Source organism: Anopheles darlingi, chromosome 2, assembly GCF_943734745.1.
Source record: "Anopheles darlingi chromosome 2, idAnoDarlMG_H_01, whole genome shotgun sequence".
Classification (NCBI taxonomy): domain Eukaryota; kingdom Metazoa; phylum Arthropoda; class Insecta; order Diptera; family Culicidae; genus Anopheles; species Anopheles darlingi.
In genome coordinates, this window is record NC_064874.1 from 79400729 (window position 1) to 79421056 (window position 20328).

General features: G+C 49.0%; 1 protein-coding gene across 1 annotated transcript in view; it reads left to right on the plus strand.

The window, feature by feature from the left end:
* The window catches only part of LOC125960132 (uncharacterized), a 64708-nt gene that overhangs the window by 13935 nt on the left and 30445 nt on the right, over positions 1 to 20328 (plus strand). Inside the window, exons 2-4 of the mRNA XM_049693336.1 lie at positions 12338 to 12384; positions 12502 to 12633; positions 15597 to 15769. Of these exons, the coding sequence (XP_049549293.1) occupies positions 12338 to 12384; positions 12502 to 12633; positions 15597 to 15769 (352 nt within the window). The remainder of the gene's footprint in view (positions 1 to 12337; positions 12385 to 12501; positions 12634 to 15596; positions 15770 to 20328) is intronic.

Here is a 20328-nt window from a genome sequence, read left to right on the forward strand (position 1 = left end):
GGCTACCGGATGTAACAGGATGCCCCATAAATTGATTGTAAAGAAAAAAACACAATTAATTTTCCCCGAAAAGCCCCTTCTCCGGGAAGCTTTTATTCAAATGCTGGGCACGATTTCGATTTTCGAAATGGGCCCAACGGCTAGGACTGTGGTATGGTAAGGGCCAGGGACTCGGACAACGTTCCTTGGCCGACGTGCTCGCTCCTACGGGAATTTGATTACGATTCTCTATCCATGTTGTAATCGATGGATTCGCCCGTCGAACCGAATGGTTCCATTGTTGATAATGTCATTTTCTGGAGCACCGCACGCTTCCCTGATTTCCCGGACGCCAGATTGCCGGAGTGGCTCTCTCTCTCTCTCTCTCTCTCTCTCTCTCTCTCTCTCTCTCTCTCGCTACACTTTTCCCTCCGGCCATTAAAGCAAATTTAATATTTCATCTTCTATCGTGCCATTTTTGCAGCTCCCAAGCGTCCCCAACCCCCGCATTCCTGGATGATGCCTTTAATAGCCTTTATAAATCCAATTCTTTATTGCCCGGAGTGATGTGATTGAGACGAGACGAGACGCTGTGCATTCACCACATTTGTCCTTCGGCGGGGCTGGGGGAAGCTATTGGAGCCGTCTGTGGTGATCATCGCCGTCATCGTCATGGTAGATAGGACTAATGGATTTTGAGGGGTAATAACATTCAAAACCCGACCAAAAACCACTTTAAAGGCAACAACGGGCACCACCACCACTTTTTGATTCTCGACTCGTTCTCCATATAACTCACTTTTGGGTCCTCGACGAAGCAGATGAAGCAATGGCAGGAATCCACATAGTATTTTGATAGAGCAGCACGTCGACCCTTGACTGGTGACTGTTGTTGCCCGGAAACGACGAAAACGTGCGAATGGTCAGTTTGTTTGAGTTGCTTCTAGCGCTGCGTCCGCTCCTTCGCTTCCTAGGCATTACTATCATCCCGGCGATGGGGTTCCGAAATTGGCCTCGACAACTTTACTGTAGGAAGTTAAATTGAAAAGTAATTTATGTTCTCCGTCACCAACCTGCAAACGTAATTCCTCTGGCCAGAAATCCGAATCCCGACCCGCCAACTTTATTGACCAATTTGGGTGGTAATCGCTCCATTCCACCAAAAAGGGGTTCTGTGCGGCACATAGAAGGGCATCGGTTGATTGGCTTAGCTCGTTGCTAGGGAGATCCGAGATTCAATTAGCTTTATTTAGGTTTTTGATGAACTCACTTCGCGCCACTCGTGGTCTCGTAGGCGCTTTTAGTGTACCATCATCACTACCATCATCATCATCATCACCATCATCACCATACCCATCAACATCTACAGCACAGTCATCAGTGGCATCTTTTTGTTAAACTACTTACGCCAAACCGGTGACAGGGGTTTGTTGGAGGTTGAGCAAACCAATCTTAAGCCGCCTTTTCCCCGTCACTCCCAGGGCATGGCCACTCAGTGTAGAACGCAGCTGCAATATCATTCTGTTTTAATTACCGGGCAATTTGGTTTAATTTAATCTTCTACTTCAACACGTTAGGTTCAATTAGAGCAGGCAGCAAGCAAGCAAGCAGAACGGGCAAGCAATGTTAGGGAAGAGGGTCGCCGGTTGGCTTGAGATTGCTAACAGAGAGATATATTCAACTGAATGGCACTCACCTCTCGGTTTGTATGTTGCAAGGACTGTTTGGAGAACATTCTCTGGTCTGTCTTTGCATTGAACCCGAGGATTGGCCAGGCTATACCGTGCACCAAGAGGTCGAGGGAGACTTTTCCAAAAGCCAACAACTCCCGCTTGAAACGACCTCAAGTCTTCTTCCAATCCCATTGTCTTCACCATACCATTGAAGGCCACTTATCGTGACAATATTCACCGAGCATCTTGCATCCGTTGCTTGTCGTTGCAAAGGATAATCATTAGTATGCAGATAACGTCAGGACGATCGGTCCAGACGGGGACCGGCGGCGCGAATGGCCCTTCATTCTACGTTCTCTTCTGTTAATCTTACAAGAATTAATAACTCAACGTTCATCAGACCCTCGCTCGGTGGTGGCTGGCGCTGTGTGCTGTTGCGAGATGGAAAGCATAAAACGTAAGACCAAGAGCCAGAAGAAACCGGCAACCAGCAGCCAGCGCGAACCTTTGGGGCAGATGAAAACATTCCACGAGAAAACTGCCTTTCCCTCTGGTGCTCTATCTCTCTCTCTCTCGCTTTCTCTCTCTCTCGTTATCTTCTGGCTCCCTTTCCCCGTGTATGGCAAACAAAGTGCCGCTCGTCGCTCGTCGCCACCTTGCACGCGGGCCGTGGTGCCAGATCCTTTCATTCAACACCATAGTCTGCTTTAATAATGCATGCTGGAGGACCGAAAGCAAACATTAAAGGATTACACCGAGCCACCGGCGTCGTGCCACCGTATTCTTGGCGAGTTCTATGGCCAGCGATGCTGTCCTGGTCCTCTGATAGTCGCCTGTCTGGATGGTAAGGCGTGAGGAAATTTGCTACCCCACAGGGAGGCCACTCACGCAGCGTAATGGTGGTGGTGGTGGTGTTGCTGCCTAAATGCGCGCTCCCCAGACGTTCAACGACACCCCGCGATACCCGACCACACCCGGTACCTCTCATCATGTTGGCTCCTTGTCCCTAGGTGGACCCCTTGCGAGGTAATTTTGCATTTTTTTTATGGCCTACCAGGCGCCTCCATCGAGACCGATGGCTCACCAGGCGCCTCCATCGTACTTGGACACGATGTGTATAAACTGGAGGGAGATGCATCACGTTCGTCGATGCCCAGGAACACGGTTGCATTATTGATGCCTTCCCGGGGTTACGAGCGTTATGAAGTAGCATCATCGATTACGATAGTCCCAAAAGGGCATAATCGATCCAAGTGCTGCTAATCAATGCGGTGCTGGAGCTGTACGAGCGAAGGGTAGCGAATCCTTAGTAGTCCTTTTCTACCTTTTTAGGGATGTTGCAAAAATATAATTTTATTCTAACACTATCTAGCTGCTCGTCTTTTTCATCATTCACTGAACCACTCAACATTCAACACAGCATTGGATAGAGAGTTTTTTCTCCCTCTTTTGCTGTCTCATTCACTCTCCTGTTCTCTCTCTCTCTCGCTAAACCCGCAGCGTAGTAATTACTGAAACCAAAGAAACGCAATCAACCCTCGGCTCGCTCGAGGGTACGTGTCCCGTGGCTGGTGCCATTCCTTTATTATTATTATTATTATCGTCGTTGCGTTCGCGTTGCATTCGCTTCGCTTGCGCAACACTCGACTCGACACCACCAGATGCATGTTATGACCTCGGCTCTGCAGAGACGGCAAAGGTTATGGTCGGAGGGCTGTTTATTAGCGTGTCTCAAGCGACCAGAGTACGTGGTTGGCCTACATTTTCATGATCGGACCGTGCTGCCATTTCTGCCGGCATGCTGCCCTTCCATCCTCCACTGGGGGGGGTGAGCCATGCATCGAGCTTTAAAACGGATCCCTCTTCGGATGCTGCAGCAGCAGCAACGTTGGAGACCGAAAGCGTGAAAAGGCATCGAAAACGGTTTAAGCTGGTGTGACAGCTGGTTTCTCGTTAAAAAGTTTTTTTTTTGCAGTGTGATGCCCGTACGAGGATTCCGGATGCATGCACGGTTTCCTTATTGCGAGCAACTGGTGCAAGCGATTGTTTGATATGCATGCATATCGCTCGCGCAGCTGGCATGGCGAGTCGAGTGAAAATCCATCAAACAGAAACATGACGAGTGGATGCCCCTTTTCCATTTTCGCTCAATTTGATTTCATTTCAAACAGAGCGTGTGCTCCTTCACCGTCAGTGCTACCGTATATCATCACGAGACGTGGTCGCTGTCGCTGGCTGCTTGAAGTGAAGCTTTATAGTACGGCTTGCCGGCCAAGTCAGTTCATCATCTTCCACTTGGAAGAGTTTGTGATTGCGATTCAAATACGATTACGGGCTGGCACCGGCCGACGACTCCGCGTCCCCTGCGAACATGCCGTGCTGTGTATGACTCGTACGATCTGCACCGTCACCCCGACCCCGGTTGGTAAACGATTCTCGAGAAGCGTTTCTCGAAGAAGAGAAGAGACAACCTCCTCACAAACTCACTCTGCCTTGTTTCTCGTTCTCTTCTTCTCTCTCTCTTCATCATGAGCATAACCTTCAACCAATGCTAAGGCTGCTACTGGGCTGCTGAGAAGAACTGCAGCAACTAATAAGCACTTCGTTTCGTCCATAAAGTGTTCGTCGGTCGAGACAAAGGATGTGTCGGTTGGTTCTACGTTCTTCCTACGGCCAGCAGTCGATGGACGGTTAGGGTTCTGTTCTAGTCAGCACGCTGACAGCCTTCAGCGTCCTCGTGCGATTGCCATTTTATTTTTCCTCGCACACAGTACAGCGTCATTCGTAGTGAGATCCGCTCGGTCCGAGTATGATGGTCGTTGCCAACGGTTGATGGACGTACACGAACGAGAGACCGTTGCCATAACTCAAATGGTTTAGAGCGGGTTATTCGCTATATCGAGCACTGATGTTAAATTGTGCGCACATTCGCAACAACTCTTGGCAAACACCAGCCGCGAGTGAGTCTTGTCCGTTTTCTTCTCCGAAAAACCCCGGCGCATAAAGCAAAATCGAAACGAGTTAGTTTGTGCGGTCCCAAGAGTGCACCTTTTCGAGTGTGCTCACTTCTTCAAGTGTGCTTTTCACTACGCCATTCACTGACTGTGTGCGAGCGCATACGGAGCGCATCTTTCGAGTGAAATCTGTGAATGCATTATCCTCCAGATCTGGGATCTGGGATTTTTCGGGGAAAATGATACAATTTCCATAGCAGCGGTTAAGCCGGGCTCCGGGTTACTCGGGGATTCCCATCTACGGTTGTAATACAAGCTCCCCAGCAAGGCGAGACGAGTTGCATTTTCGATCACAATGGTGCTCTCCGGTGGTGGTACCGAGCTAGTCCTGACCATGGTTTGGTCATGGTGCTCGCGTCCATAACGGCCCGTGCGCCAAGGCGCTCCAATACAGATGCTGTTCCCATGTGGCTTGCATTTTATTGCTTCCATCTCCTGCTTGTCTCCCTTCTCACCCATCCGCTCAGCTGCTTGAGAATCAGAAGAAGAAAAAAATATGAACGCAAAAATCCTCGCAGGTAACATATTGCAACCATCATTCGTAACAGGATATTGCTTTGGGTTTGCTTTTTCCTCGCTTTTCATCTCTTTCTCTCGCTCTATCTTCGCACCCGTACGGTACCATACCGGCAATCTGCAATGGTATAGCGTGCGGAGTGTGCACTGTAAGAAACACAAATTGTTTTCCTCCGGACGGTCATGAATCCACAGGGAGCGCCAGTCAGCGAGAGGAACTGCGAGAGGAAAACCTCCAGAGTGCTGTAGTCAGGCATCGGATTTGGGGAGACCTATTCGAGTATCTTTCGCTCGATTTATGTGTGTGGCCTGGTACGGACACCGCACTGCCGTACTGACAGTTTAGCAAAAGTTTCCGGCGATCCATTGTTTTAGCGGGGAGCAAATCAATAGTTTTGCGAATTCAATTTACTTCCGACCGACCGGCCGTCGTATCGTACCGAGGCAGCCCCCCAAAATGGGCATTACTTTGCAAGTCTTTTGTTCTGAATTTTCGTGCCTTTTTCTGTCTGTTTGATTGGCACGAAAGTCACTTACCAGAGTCTGCAGCTTAATGGCTTTCCATGAATATAAAGCCACCACTTGAGAAAGTAAGCAAATCGTCGTCCATTAGACTAAATGCCATCTCGAGAAGCCGTGTCGGTCGTGAACGACGTGAATTATGAACTAATTCTAGCAACGGTCGTGCATTGAACTGGATTTAAAGAAAATTTGAAAAGCTTCGCTGCGTTCGTCGTATCTGGAAATGTTTGGCAGCTTTTTGATTTCGGAAATTTGATTCGTAACACATTCTGCCTCACATTCTACCGATGACGACAGAAACCCGAGCAACTTTCTCGAAATTACCACAAAAATGTTTGAAACTTGGCACCGGCAGCAACACGCTTCTACCGCGTTCATGCACCCAGCGAGCATCAACAGAGCATAGTTTGTTGCTTCGGATTGCTCTGCGTAGCAATAATGCCAGCGATGTTATGATGCCACCTGCGTGAAAGCACCACAGCGCGTTTGGTGAAACTTGAAACTAGTTCGCCAGCAGCAGCAGCAGCAGCAGCACTCCTTGATGATGCTTGATGCAATGTTAGCGCCGACCAGAAGCACCGAGATTTGGCCACCGGCAAGGCGTCTCTTGGCGCCTCTCATCCAACATGCAAATGCAAACTTTCATCCCTCTCTCGTGTCTGTTTCCATTAGCCAAAAATCCTCCCAGCCCCACCCAATACCCTCATGCTCATGGAATGCATCAAAGCGCCCCATACCCCCCGACAGGTGGTGGCTGTCGCTTCGGGAGAGAGCATGATTTGAATTTCATGCAAACTTCCGGCTACCATGTCACGGTGAGCGACATTATGCTGGTGATTGGGCGCACCAGCCCCAGGGGCGTTTGGGGTCTTTGTTTGCATTTCTAGTCATGGGAGGCGCCGATGGTTTTCAGCAAACGAGGGTAGGTTCATCAACCGCGCTATGGTTGGTTTTTGCCTCTCTCGTTTTGGTCCGATATTGTAATCAGCTCTGGAGCGGCATAAGGTGTGTTTAGGTTTTGCCCAAAAATTAAACAAAACACAAATGAGTAACGCAAACAGTGGTGTGATCGCATGTTTTTTTTTTTTTGGGAGGAGACATGGAGCACCATCGAAAGCAATGTTGATGTACGTGCAATAACCATTTGCAAAACTAAACACAGCGTGATGCTGTTGGTGTGCTTCAACAAGCCTTTAAAACTGACATTCTCTTTAAAGCGAACGCTTTTAGATACTCGTTTGGTTTTGTTTGTTGAGGTCATGCTATCAAGTTATGAGATGTCAAAAGTACATTTGAATTCAAGGTGCTCGAGGCTCTACGTTGCATAAACTGTGCAGCCACCCGTTTCCCCCTAAAGCCGACAGGGTACAGTAACAAAGCTGTTAACATGCAAATGCACCAACCAAAGCCCCGAGGCCACCATCAACACCGGTTTCCGGTGCATTTTGCAACAGCAAGCTGCACGAGATGATTGCATACTATTTCGGGGACAAACTTTGGGACCGCCTACCAACACCAACCAACCGGAAAACCCAAATTGCTACCATTCACCGAGCGGTGGTTGTATATGGGTGGTACCATAAGGTGGAACATGATTTGCATTTGCATTTTGCGTGGCTCACCGCCAAGGTGCCATTTGAATTAACGGAAATTATGGATCCACTTCCGGGACTCCAACAGCGGTGCTGGATTGAATTTTAATCCGAGTAAAATGAATCAACCGCTTAAAGGAGAATCACCATAAGCTCCATACGGTGGGCCTCGTGTCTTGGACCATTGAATTCCATTCTCCAATTCTGCTCCTTCTTCTTCTGGTAGCCACATCCAACTTGATCCAAGAAGCAGTTGGCGCCTCACCAGCTCGCTAGTAGGCCTGGATGGCAGAAAATGCTGACAATCAAGTTACCATTCCCGACGGCGGGTCGAAAAACATGGCCAACGAAAACGAACGACACAACCAAATTGCGAATCTTCCGTTGAGTGAAAGCGTTGTCCGCCAGGAAGCCCACCCGTATTCACCATCACTACCTCCACCGGCGGCCATTTCCGGTCAACGTCCATACCACCAGCCACTGGCCAACGCGGACAGCAGGGAATCGAACGAACACTGTCCTGCCCAGCCGGTGCGTGACATCCTGCTGCGCTGTGCGTTGTCGCTGGCGCGCTTACACAACATTCGCGACATCGCAATCATCACCCGAAACGGTGGCACCGTCCGTCGATGGTTGGTATTGGTGAAGGAAGCGGTGGCGGCGATGGCGGCGACAAAAGAGGAGATCCCTCGCTTCAATCTGCTGGTGCTCACCGACCGGATATCCATCGTCAGCGCGCTAAGCGAAGGAAGTGGGTTCGAGAACGTTTCCTTCCTTCGCTACGGACGAGCAGCAATGGCGGCCTCCGGGAGCTACGATGCTGCTGATGCTGCTGGTGCTGGTGAATCGATGAAGATGTTTGCTGTACGCGGCATCGCCAGTGATGAGGATATCCTTCTCGACGGTGGAGTGATTGACGAGACGGTGGCGAGGTGCTACGAAACCAAACTGGCAGCACTGTTCCAGTGTGCCCGGATAATACTGAGACAGCAGGAGCAGCAGCAGCAGCAGCAACAACAGTACGGAGCATCTCGCAACGAGCAACGAGCTCCAAAGCAGCTACTCGTCCTCCATCGATCCTTCCCAAAATCCACTTTTGTAAACTGCTGCACAATTAAGGAGCTACCTCGGTAAATCCTCGGCACGCTGGCTACCTGGTGGTATGCTGCCGATGAGCGCGCGGAGTGAAAGCTTCTTTGTGTCTGTGCTGCTACGATGGTGCTGCCGAAGAATGCTAATCAGGAAACTATTCCTTAATCCTATCGCGAGTAAGAGAGAGAGCGAGAGAGAGAGAGAGAGAGAGAGAGAGAGAGAGAGAGAGAGAGAGAGCATGCACCGTTCCGCGGAAAGAAGTTGCTTTCCTTAGTTTTCCTTTATCCGAACGTCGCCGTCGCCTCCGGTCGCTGAATTGATCGCTTTGTGAGAACGAACGCTTCGTACCATTTCGCCGTGGGTGTTGCGCAGCATAAAAGTAGTTTACCCACCGCGTTCCCATCCATCGGTGCCCATCACCCACACACCCCACAGTGAGTGCGTTGATGTCGAGTGATTCTTTCATCTTCCTTCTCGAAGCTTTAAGTTGTTTTCGTTTTTTCCCCCGTTCGTGAAACTTCGCACCAACCACCAACCGGGCGCACCGAAGGCAAGAATGAAGCGGTTCCTTCCTTTGTCGAAAGGAGTCGAAAGGAGCGAAAGGATTACCTTTTACTTCGTCTCCCCACCACCACCGAGCATAATGATGGTAGCGCGGTAATGATGAGGTGATGAGTTTCGATGAAGGAAAGTTTCTTTCGCATGCGGCATGCCCGGTTCGAGAGGACGCAAAGGGTTCGTTCCGTCAATTTGGATTATCGTTTCAGCGTGGCACAAGAAACGAGTTGCTGCGCTGGTGGGGTATCGTTTGCTCATCGATTTTTCATGTCGGCTCGATGCTCCGAAACCCACACCACACGCCACACCAACAAACACCGACAAACTCCGGCAACTCGGGAGAATCTGTTGGAGAGTTTTCTTGAAATTAAAATTTCCCAAAAACCACCTTCCGGCCCCTTCCCGGGAAGCTGTGGCTGTCCATCTGATCTATTATGCTGCCCACAGCTAAGCATTGGGAAGGGGGGAGGGTCGAAGGAAGTTTTCTTTCAATTACTGGGCGAGTAAACGGCGCGAACATTTATTCGATTTTGCGCAAATCATTTCCCATCAAATGAAAATGGAGAAGTGCGGATGCAGGATGAAGCGTGAATTCGAGCGAACCCCGGAACTCCGGAAGGTGACACCATCGCTGTCCGGTCCGGAACCAAGCGTAGCCAGCAGCAGTCGCTTTGTCCGCTTTCCTTTTCATCCTTTTAGATCCGCCCTGGCCATTGTGTGTGCCGCGAGGAGAAAGCGCCGCGAGATAAGCGCGAATCGTGAGTCGTGCCGCAGCGTCACTGGCAGCATAAGAATGAAGCCACCGGGAATCAATATCCGTTAGTGCCGTAAATTGAATTACAGTGGCCGTTGCCGGGCTGCCGGCCTGCCGGGTTAGGATGGTGCCAGTGGTCAACGGTGCTCGGTCTTGGTCTTTGGTAGGTTCTGGCACCTCGCTAGTAACGAGAAAATGGGAAGTAATTGAACTTCGATTGTGTTCTTTGCCGGCTGGAGTCTCGCTATCAATCGGGCTTAATTGTTTATCTTCATTTTCCCTACCAGGTGGTCATTTCAATGAGATCGTATTCACGCGATAGATCGCTTGAATCGATGAATAACAGAATAAAAAGTAAGCTTTTAAAGTTCGCTCAGCTATGTTTAGTCGATTCCAGAGAACTGTGTGCATTGCTTAGAGAAAGAATTATTTCCAATTATTTCGTTACATTTTTCATTTTGTTTGCCTGGTTTTTAACTAAAAACACACAACAGAAAAGTTCATCTATAGCTGTCTTCAATGTTTGTTTAATGTTTGTTCATTGAAATCAAATTAAAGTTTAGCTGCAAAGGGATGAAATGTGTAAAATCGTATGTGCCATTTTGCTGCAAAGAAATTAATCTAATCTACTCTTAATAATTAAAATATCGTTGGACAAAAAATACTGCTGAAACTCACACACGAACCTGGTACATGACTAATCGACTGTACCACCACCATCCGATCCAGCATCAATCGCAGAAATCTTGACGATATAGACACAACAGACAATCCGCTACCTAGGACGAAGGATGCTGTTTCAGGAAATGAAATACTTCCTCTAACTACTCACCTTTTTTCCAGCAGCATCCCATCCCGCCCATTGTTTACACCCGATTGTTTGCCTTTCTTCATTCGCAAACAAACAAAACCTACCGCAATCCGACACTCCGGCATTAGTGAGTTAGCGGAAAAGCGGGAATGAAAAAAAAAAAAAACATCAACAAGCACCGAAGCACGGCCTGGCAACACCTTGGCCTCTAGGGCCAAGGTTGTGCTGTCCGGATGCTCGCGCTACCGGGAATAAGCGGGAATTTGAAGGCAAAATAATCGAATTTTCCGGTCACGCACCTTCTCGGTTTTTTGGGGGTTTTGTTTCCATTTTCCGCTATTCCTCGCCTCGCGCGGAAGGTGTGAAACACAATACGCAACGCCTGGTATGTGCTCGCCGACGTGGCCGGAAGGGGCGGGGACTTACTTCGACACTTACACGCGCTTTTGGTGGTAAGCTCCCGGCGTACTTGGTGGTTACGATGAGGAAAATTGTCGTTTTCATCCATAATACGTCTCGTTCGATGGGCACGATTACGATCGGTACGTGACCGGCTCGTGCCAGGTATCTCTCTCACTGTGTGTCTGTGTGCCTTGCGATTGATGCCGTCCAGCCGTCTGTGACCGGAGTTGATTGTTAACGCTGTTTGCATCGAGATAGAGAGCGTGTTGGATGAGTCTGGACCTTTCGCAAACCGCAAGACACTCACTCAATTCATTTCCGATACAATGCTGTTCGTCGAACAGTTGCCAGCAGGTTTCGTCAATGTTTCTATTGTATTTGTATAACAAATCCCTGCTCCAAAGGCAAAGGTATCACAGCGTCTTTTTAAGGCTACGAGCTGCTTAATCCGTTCCAATAAAAAGCGCCAATGCTGCACGTGTGGTAGACGTTTACAGAGCTTTGGGCGTCAGATTGCAATAAACAAAAACCTCCTTTCCTCTCGCCATCCTTACACGGCTTACCAACGTGTTTCTACCACGCATACACACTCACACACATCGTATAACTTGCGGCCGTTAAGGATGCCAATCCTGCCTTAGTCTGTTCCCCGCCATTTCCCCTTCCCCTTCGTCACACACCGACAGCATGTTATGCTGTCATACGCATCCCACACACACCTCCGGTACATGGAATCGCTTTGGCATGGAACGGCCACCAAACCAAGTGTCTCATGTTCCGCAATGGAGCATAAAAAGAAGAAGCATGCTGCGGAGTAAACGGAAAGCATGTATTTATTACCGGAAACAAATAGCCCCAAAAATGGGCTGCAGATATCGTAAGCAACGTGGATTATATGCGTACCAGCTTGTGTTTTCCGGCAGTACCAGCATCAGCAGCAGTATCTAGTTCTGCCTTGTTGTTCTGTAAGGATTTTCAAGACATGAAGCACCAGTGCGTGTTTGTGTGTGTGAAGGTGAGGGCCATTTGCTATGTTTCTCATGAGACTGTCCCGGGTTTCCAATGGCAGCGAAGGGCCATTTGAATCGGCTTCGAGTTGTAGTTCGCATCGCACCTGAGCATGTTACAGCCGTTCGATAGCACCGGTGTCTACCCGGGTCGCCCATCGTTAAGGGAGAAGCTGCTGCTGGTCTATGGGCTCTAGGAAATAGCGAAGCTACGCCTCTCGGTATACCCGCTGTCACGGGCACCGGGTTCCGATACACCGGTTGTCCGGAACTCCAGCCTAGCATACGTCTAGTGTGCAGCCCCTCCTCCCCATGAAATGTGTGTCCCTTCTCATGTTGCGTATTAGGTGGGATTTATGTTTTGACAATCTACTCTAACCGTTGCGTCCATTTTTTCTTTGTTTCATTCCTTTGCAGGCCTTCATCACGCCTCCTCGCTAGGGAACATCGACACATCGTCACAGGTCAGCAACCGGCTCAGCATTCTGCTCCACAGCAACAACAACAGCAACATTAGCTGCAAATCCAATGTTTTGGCGTTCGCCATTCTCTTTTCCCGTTTCTTCTTCCTCTCGTTGCAGTCGAAAGTAAATTTAGCAGCCCGCAGTTACGACTCCGAAGATGAAAATATGGGCAGAAAGAAGGGCCGGCCATTTGAGACGGGACCTTGCTCGAGGGCTCCCGTCTACTCGAAGGGAGATATCCGTGAGCAGGTAAGCAGAAGTCAGGAACCCGGGGGGAGGGACCCATTATTACCACGCTCCATACCATCACCGAAACAGAGTAGCCTCCGAGGCCAAAAGCTCATCGTAATAAGCGTTTGCGTCGATTCGATTACATCCCATCCCGGGCATTCCCTTTATGGACATTCATTTGAATTAACACTACCCGGGTGGAATGCTTACGGTGCTCGGCAATTCCAGTCACCAGAAGACACCCTCCCCGGAAGTCCCGGTGGAACTATTTCATTAGCGAGCACCATTCAACCCAGAGCAAGCATTCCAGGAGCGGCTCCGATAGCGGCCAGTGCTTAAAAGCGATGATTGCGTTGCGCATACGCGGAAGCCAGCGCGAAAATTGGATGTCGGGCCGGGCAAAATGGCTAGTATCCCCTGGCCGCCGAGAGTGCTCCGGTGCGTTAGGGGCCAATTCCGGCGACCAGCCAACCTCGTGACCCCCCGGGGCGTTGGTGTTAGCGCCTCGAAAGTCTTTAATTAGATTGCCGAAAAGTTGTGTTGTGTCGTGCCCACGAACAGGGCTCGGTGAGCGAACTTTCACCGAACATTTTTCTTGGTAGTGAGGAGAGATAGTACCACAACTGGCCACAATGGAATGGTTTTGGTCGCTTACCAAACCCGGCCCGGAACTTTGTCCTCGGCTGCTGCCAGCTCGGCACCTGCTCTAGGTCTCTAGGTGCGCGTTGAGGTGAACGGCGCACGAGTGGAATGCTATGAAAAATCATAACAAAACATAATTGATTGAGCAACGAGCACGAAACGTACACAGAGACTGGCTCGAAGAAGATCCGGCTGCCTCCGGTGGAGTGTGGAAAAGCCTTTAATGGGATCTGGAACTGTGGCTTGTTGTGCTGAGAAGTTGAGAAGTGAATCGTCCTAATGAGACACACAGTCTGCAGCGGGCGAAAGTTTCAACCGAGCCGCGACTTTACAAACCCGGCAGCAGCAACGAGAAAACTGTGGGGAAAAGTTTTTGTCTCCCTCACACCGCTCTCTGGTCTCTGGTCCAATTGAGCGCTAAACATCGTCTGCAACAACTACTGCCCCCGGGGGTGCTGGCTGCTCGCATCACAAATCGACGTCACCCTGCACGCGCCACTCTCCCGGGGGAAATTAATAGCCACCCAACGAGCCTGAGGCCACCGGTTTTTTTCCCGACCGCGACATTCCTCGTACCCATTAATCATGGCCGCGCATCGGAAGCTCTAGTTCCCGGGAGCCCCGCGTTGGACTGAAGCTGGAGTTTGATTGCCAAAATATCCACCGAGCTTCAGCGCGCGACTTGAGCGATTGGGCTGCGGGGCATGGCCATGGTTGGGGTTAGGGGATCATTTCTCAATCGGTGGTTCACGCCGCTCGTGATTGATGGCGCGAGTGCGATGCTATCTCGTCCGATATCGCGTTGTTTGATGTTGTCTGCTGTCTGGTTAGAGACTATCGCGCTATCGCAGCAATCATGTTGCGTTACCGTCGTATATCTCGTCAGATTTGCCCCCATTTTGACATCACAATTTGATAGTGTTTTGCTGCCTTACGTGGCATGCCGTGAGCGAGCGAGCGAGCTTACTTGACGAGGAAAGATTTAACGCGTTGCCAGCACTGACAAGCGACGGCAAGGATTTGCTTCCGGTGCTGCTGATGCTGCTGCCGCCATCGGCTCTGACTTCATGCATTCAGAACTCAGAAGGCAAAGCGTGTTTCGCCCAGTTCGTGTCTTGTGCCGTGAAGTGGAGTGACAGATTTCTGGAAATGATTTATTCATTTGCAGCACCGACAAGAAGCAAGACAACATCGTGCGCCAGGAGACCATTACAGCATTACAACAGGCGGGGCCACTGCTGTGTGGGCTGTAAAATATGCAAGCTAAGCTACCCCACCGCCACCGTATTCGTCCGCGAAAGACCACATGTTGAGTGCCATCCTCCTCTCCTCCGCTTTACCAAAAGCTCATTCATTTTTCATTTTCAATTAACTCGCTCACCATTCGCTGACTGGCTGACGGAATTATTATTCAAATGAAATGTACGAGCTTTGGGCAGTCTGGTGCCCGCTCGTCGTTTCTAACATCGCGTCACAACATGACTCCTTGAAGGCACACTGGCTCACACACACACAAACGGCACGAAGGACGTGTCTAATATTGATTTGGAAAATATTTTCAAATCGACGCTCGACGCCCCGGGATTCGATTTCGATGACAATTCGTTTCGGCAGCTGCCGGAAGCGAACATGAAATGTGATTCCCAACCAAAAAAAAAAAACGGAAAAAAGGAAATGCCCAGGAACCCATGTCCCTAGTGCCGTTGACTGCCGGGCAACACGCTCTCCCCACCCCCGGGAAGTGATGCTGGAGCTGCTACCACAAACAATTTACCAAGCGCCCGCCACCGCCGCGTAGGAATGGGGGCTATGGTGAGCGTTGATTGAATTTTCGCTTCACTTTCGCCCCGAATTGGACGGAAATCGATCCAGGCGGAGGGCATATCTTTGGCTAGCCAGCCAGGAGTTGAATGGAAAACCGAAGCAAACAAATCACGGCGTACATCATCCACAGTGGAGGAGAAGGAGGAGGAGGTTGTCGTGGCCGAATGTCTGGTAGAATGGAAAATGTCAACATAGAGTGTTCGAGATGTTAATACGCCATTCCTTTTCCGCCGATCGTCGATCGAACGCTTTTGTTAGCGGATGTTTTATCTTTCCGCGTGTCTTCGTGTCTGCTGCTGCTTCGGTCGCGAGGTGCCGCGAATGGTGGAATTAGCGTTCTTCGAAAAGGCAATCTCTGCACCATGACACGGTGTCATGGTGGAAAGCTAACAAGCAGACAGCAGATATGGCATATGGGTGGTCGCTGCGCAAACATACTTACATACATATCGATGCTATCAGAGCCACTGTTTACCGATGATTGTAACGATTTCCACCGGTGTTCCCTATTGCAGTACTGCCTGACGGATCGACAGCTCAGCTCGATAGAGCAACCGCGAAGGGAGCGGTTCTTTGGCTGCTGGTCGGGCCGCAATGCGCCCCAATCGTTCCTGGGTGTTTGCGTGGGACGGCGGGCACCGTCGGACGAAAACCTGGCCGACTACGCACCGATACAGCGTTACCCGAGGTAAGTGGGCTTCGTTACTTTAAACGTTTCTATGGTTTACCTTCAGTGATGGCAACGTTTATGTGTGTGGGTTGTGTTGCTAATTTAAACGTTTTAATCGAGTTTCGGGTGATTTCCAGGATTATTAATCTCTTTTTTATCTCTATCTAATTTAAATTGTTCTTTATTCGGTTAAATTCATTTAATGAAAACTAAAGTTCTGGTTGGATGCTTGCGATTGCTATACAAAGTGGCTGTTAAATGCAAACATCACTTCATTTGGTTTTAACCTTATCTCTCCTTTTCCCAACAAGACTATTTCATCTAAAATGTACGGAAAGAGATCGGTTTAGAGAAATGTTATTTTACTGTTGCTATAAAAACTGGTAATAACTTTGAAATAATTGAACTAAAATTGACGAGTAACTAGCTGAACTATCACTTTATCAATTTGAAATCCCTCCTAAAGTGGAAAATCTAGAAATTTGCATAATTCCGATGCGATAACATGGATTCTCATACCCCTGATAACAATAAATTGTAAAAAATGAGAAAAAATTATTTTGCTTTCGTACAGCTTGCTATGAAGCTATGAATGCCAATGAAATAGTTTTTTCGATCTAAGTACACACTGTGCAGAAGGCTTATAATGCCCATCAGATAAATACAAACTGCTCCCCATAGTTCAGAGAATAAAAAGAAATTGGAGAAATTCAAAGCAGCGTTTGTTTATCTTTCATGTCTGGATTCTCTTTATCTCGACTCAATGTTATGGCCCCTATTGCGAGTGTCTTGTCTCGTTTCCAAGACAAACGTCAGTCTGGTGTCGGTATTGCGAGTGTCTTGCTTGACTCCGAATTCTGTCTTGGAAACGAGACTCAGCTGTCTTGTACTCAAAGCTACCAGACTGGGAGTCTGCCAAACAAGACTGCGATTTAAGATTACCGTAACAGTTTTTTATTTAGCAGACTGGCGGTTGATTTGGAAGAATTTAATGGAATTAATCAATAACCTATTACCAGTAATCGATTATGTTCAATTGCACGAAATGGCACATTTTCTGAGAACCATGTAATGGGCTCAAACCTCAGCATTTGCTTTCGTGACGATCGAGTTCCTGAATAAAAATGCATCAGAGATTGAGAATAATTGAACAAATATTGTACGATTGAAAACATTTTTTTGATGAATTAAAACACGTTAACGGTAAGGAAACTCAAGCTGCGCGCGATTGTTTACATACAAAGCTGGGATTTTGACGGCTTTTGACAGCCAAATGAACACTTGTTCATTCAAGTATTCATGCGACTCTCGCAATACCGATTTTAGACAACCAAGACTCCGCGGTTTTTACCAGACAAGACTGGTCGAGTCTTGTCTTGAAAACGAGACAAGACACTCGCAATAGGGGCCTATGTTTAACGACTGCAGGTTAACGGGACGTTTGTCTAAAACAAACAAAACTGCTTATCTACCTCATAAATACAGCGTATGCAAATGGCTTTGTTTAACTGAACTATGTTAAAAATGAGCAAAAAATTGTTAATTTTGCATCGAAATATACTTGAAAACTTCTCGACCATACATCCTGCACAAAGTGATAGCCAATGGTGCACCACAACACGATGCAAGCACGATACACTACTGCAGCATAACTCTTCATTAAACCCTTGCACCCTTGGCATCGCGCTCCTCTTTCCTGGCCCGGGAGTTTACTTTCTTGCAAGACCTTTCTTGCGTCCCATTTCACCTTGCGACCCCCGGGAACCTCACCGGAACGGTGTAAGAGGACGCCACTCCACACTCCGCGTGGTACTCACCACGGACAGCGAATCCGTGCTGCACCGAAGCCGAAGGGTAATTTTTATTCATTACCATTCTAAATTATGCAAGCTCACTCGCCGGGAATGTCCTGCTCACGCTGGCGTATGCTCACCAGTCGGATGGGCATTACCATCCCCGGCGGTACGACGCGTCGCTTGCACCTGAGAGGCAACGAGGAGCGCATGATAGCGTCGGCGTCGGCTATTAATAGCCTCTTTCCTGTCGAGGTCATCTGCCCTGCCCTACCACCACCCATGTTGTGTGGCCCATAAAGCCCCCACGCTACCGTTACACAACACGTCCCGAAGGATGCGAGGACCGAGTCCCTGGACCTGACATGCTGGCCGCCATGCCATGGCCAGAGAGCACTTAAAAACGAAAGCTTTTGCCCAACCAACACCAACAACCGGGAATGCCCGACCGTGTCCGAACTGGCGGCCTTCGCAGCAGCAGCAACAGCAGCAGAAGATAAATGAAAGTTCAATAGGTACGAAGTTGCTGAAATCATAAATTGTCCCGCACCGCACCGTGCCGTCGCCACCAACCATGGTTTTGCGGTCCTTCTGACCGGGACCGGGCTGCAGCACGGAAGCAATCTCGGTCAACATCGGAGCTCGAGCGCCGTGCTCTGCTCGGGGAAAGTGCTCTGATGGCAGTGGTTTGTCTAAGGGGTTTTGTGTCATCGTCTGCACACCGGCGCACACGGGCACACCACGGACACACCGTCTTGGTTTGGCCGAACGTGACCGAGACAGGGACCTGTTGTCCTTGTCCACAACGATTGCCGGTCGATTGCTGAAGCACCTCGTGACTACTTGCCCACCCCTGAGGTGATAACATCAGCTGGAGCAGACATGCTCACCTCTTACACACAGTATCAACAGCCATGTCCTCGTGAGTCCATCCTCACAGTCCAAAAAGTGTCACACTTTCATGGTCACACCAACGCCGTTAACGGAGAACGGCCAACAGAACGACCGGTTTGGCCGCGTTCTGTGCGTAAGTGTGTGTGTCGATGTGCGTGTGCGCCCCCCTCCCCTCTCGGTGTAATGGGGACGGTCTTTCGGAGCGTCGGGACTGCAACCACCACATATGCTACTCCGCACATCATTGTGACACTCGCCGTGAGAGTGTGTCATTCGATAAGAAAAGGATCACAGCGCAGGATGACACCATCATCCTGGTCCTGGTCCTGGCGTTCTCGTCCTGGTGTTCTAGTTAGTGCATCAGAAAGGCACCGTAGAGGTCACCGTCCGTAGCGTAGTGCGTCCCGCACGTTTGCTGTTGTGGTGCGTGTGTCCAAGACCAACGCATGACACAAAGGAAAGTGCGCGAATGTGCTGCAAACGATGGTCATGGAATTCGATCCGTTGATTGGGTTTTACATCGCGACAAGCTTCTGGGCCAGAATCCTGGCACCGGATCATCATGATGCTGCCGTAAAACGATGGGAAAAAGGTGAAAAAATTGGGTCAGCTCGATGGTGATGGTGATGATGGTGTTGGTGCTGCTGCTGCTGCTGCTGCTGCTGCGTACCCTTAACGCTGTAATGGTTGACCAGGGTCGATGAGTTTTTGGAGCGTGACCACATGCACACGGCTGCTGCACAGTGTGTCTAGGTGTCTACCGTACCGTCCGCACTGTCCTTTGATTTGCCAGAAATGCATGTTTACCATACAAAGAGCTTTCTGGGCGCCTGGATTAGAAGGACTCCGGGGGTAGATTTTCCATTTTTATGTTTCGTAAAGAAACGTAGTCGTTTCCAGCACTGGTTATTGATGAAAATATGAATTTAAAGTGTTGGAGAATTTCAAATATGCTGCTACACAATGAACAATTTAAGGGATAATGTAGGTATGTGAATTGTATGTTTTTATAAAGCTCAAACATCTCTTCAGCCCCTGAAACGATGGAATGAAGTATAAACTTTCCGAAGACGTTTAATGCCTAGGTGTGTAAAATTTGTTTGCATTTCTATTTTAAACTGTTTTTAAATGACTACGGATACTAACTATATGCGAGAAAATCCAGATATAATCAAACAAATGATGGTTTTGTATTGGATTGTTTAAAACGATAACATAACAGTAAAGCTCCAAAAACTGACCAAACAGTAGCTATTGCTTCTAGTCAAGTCACGAATCCTCACCTCTTCCGATCGCAACCAAAGCACCAAAAATTCCACGGCATCATACCATTCGCCCTTTGAAATATGATTGCAATTGAAATATATACCAGCAGCAGTTTGCTTTTCAATTGCAACTCTAACCCCGGTGTATGCCAGGGTTCAACGACACATCAGGTGGTGCCGTTGCTGTATAATAATCCAGTCCAGTAGCAGCAGCAGCAACCGAAAGGGACCGCATCATGGCGTGACGTTCTTTTTTATAAAAATAATTTCAAACCCGCACATAACGCTGCATCCTCTCATTCGACCGGAAAACCCTCCCCTCTCGTGTTCTCTGCTCCATTTCACGCCCCCCCCCTCCCAACCCCCATAACGCACCGAATATGCGATGAGTCTTTTTATCCCTTATTCCAACAGCTTTCATAAGGGTAATCTCATCTCAGCCGGGGGCTAATTCAATTCAAAATGTTTTCCCCGTCTCGCATGTTCCCGTTTTTCGTACACCGTTGCTCCTCCCCGCCTAGTAACACCTTCGCATAAACGATGAAATATTTGTCACGGAAATGGGAGTTTGTGAATCTCCCATTGCTCAACGCCTCCGATCGACGATCACCGTGGCAACGAGGGC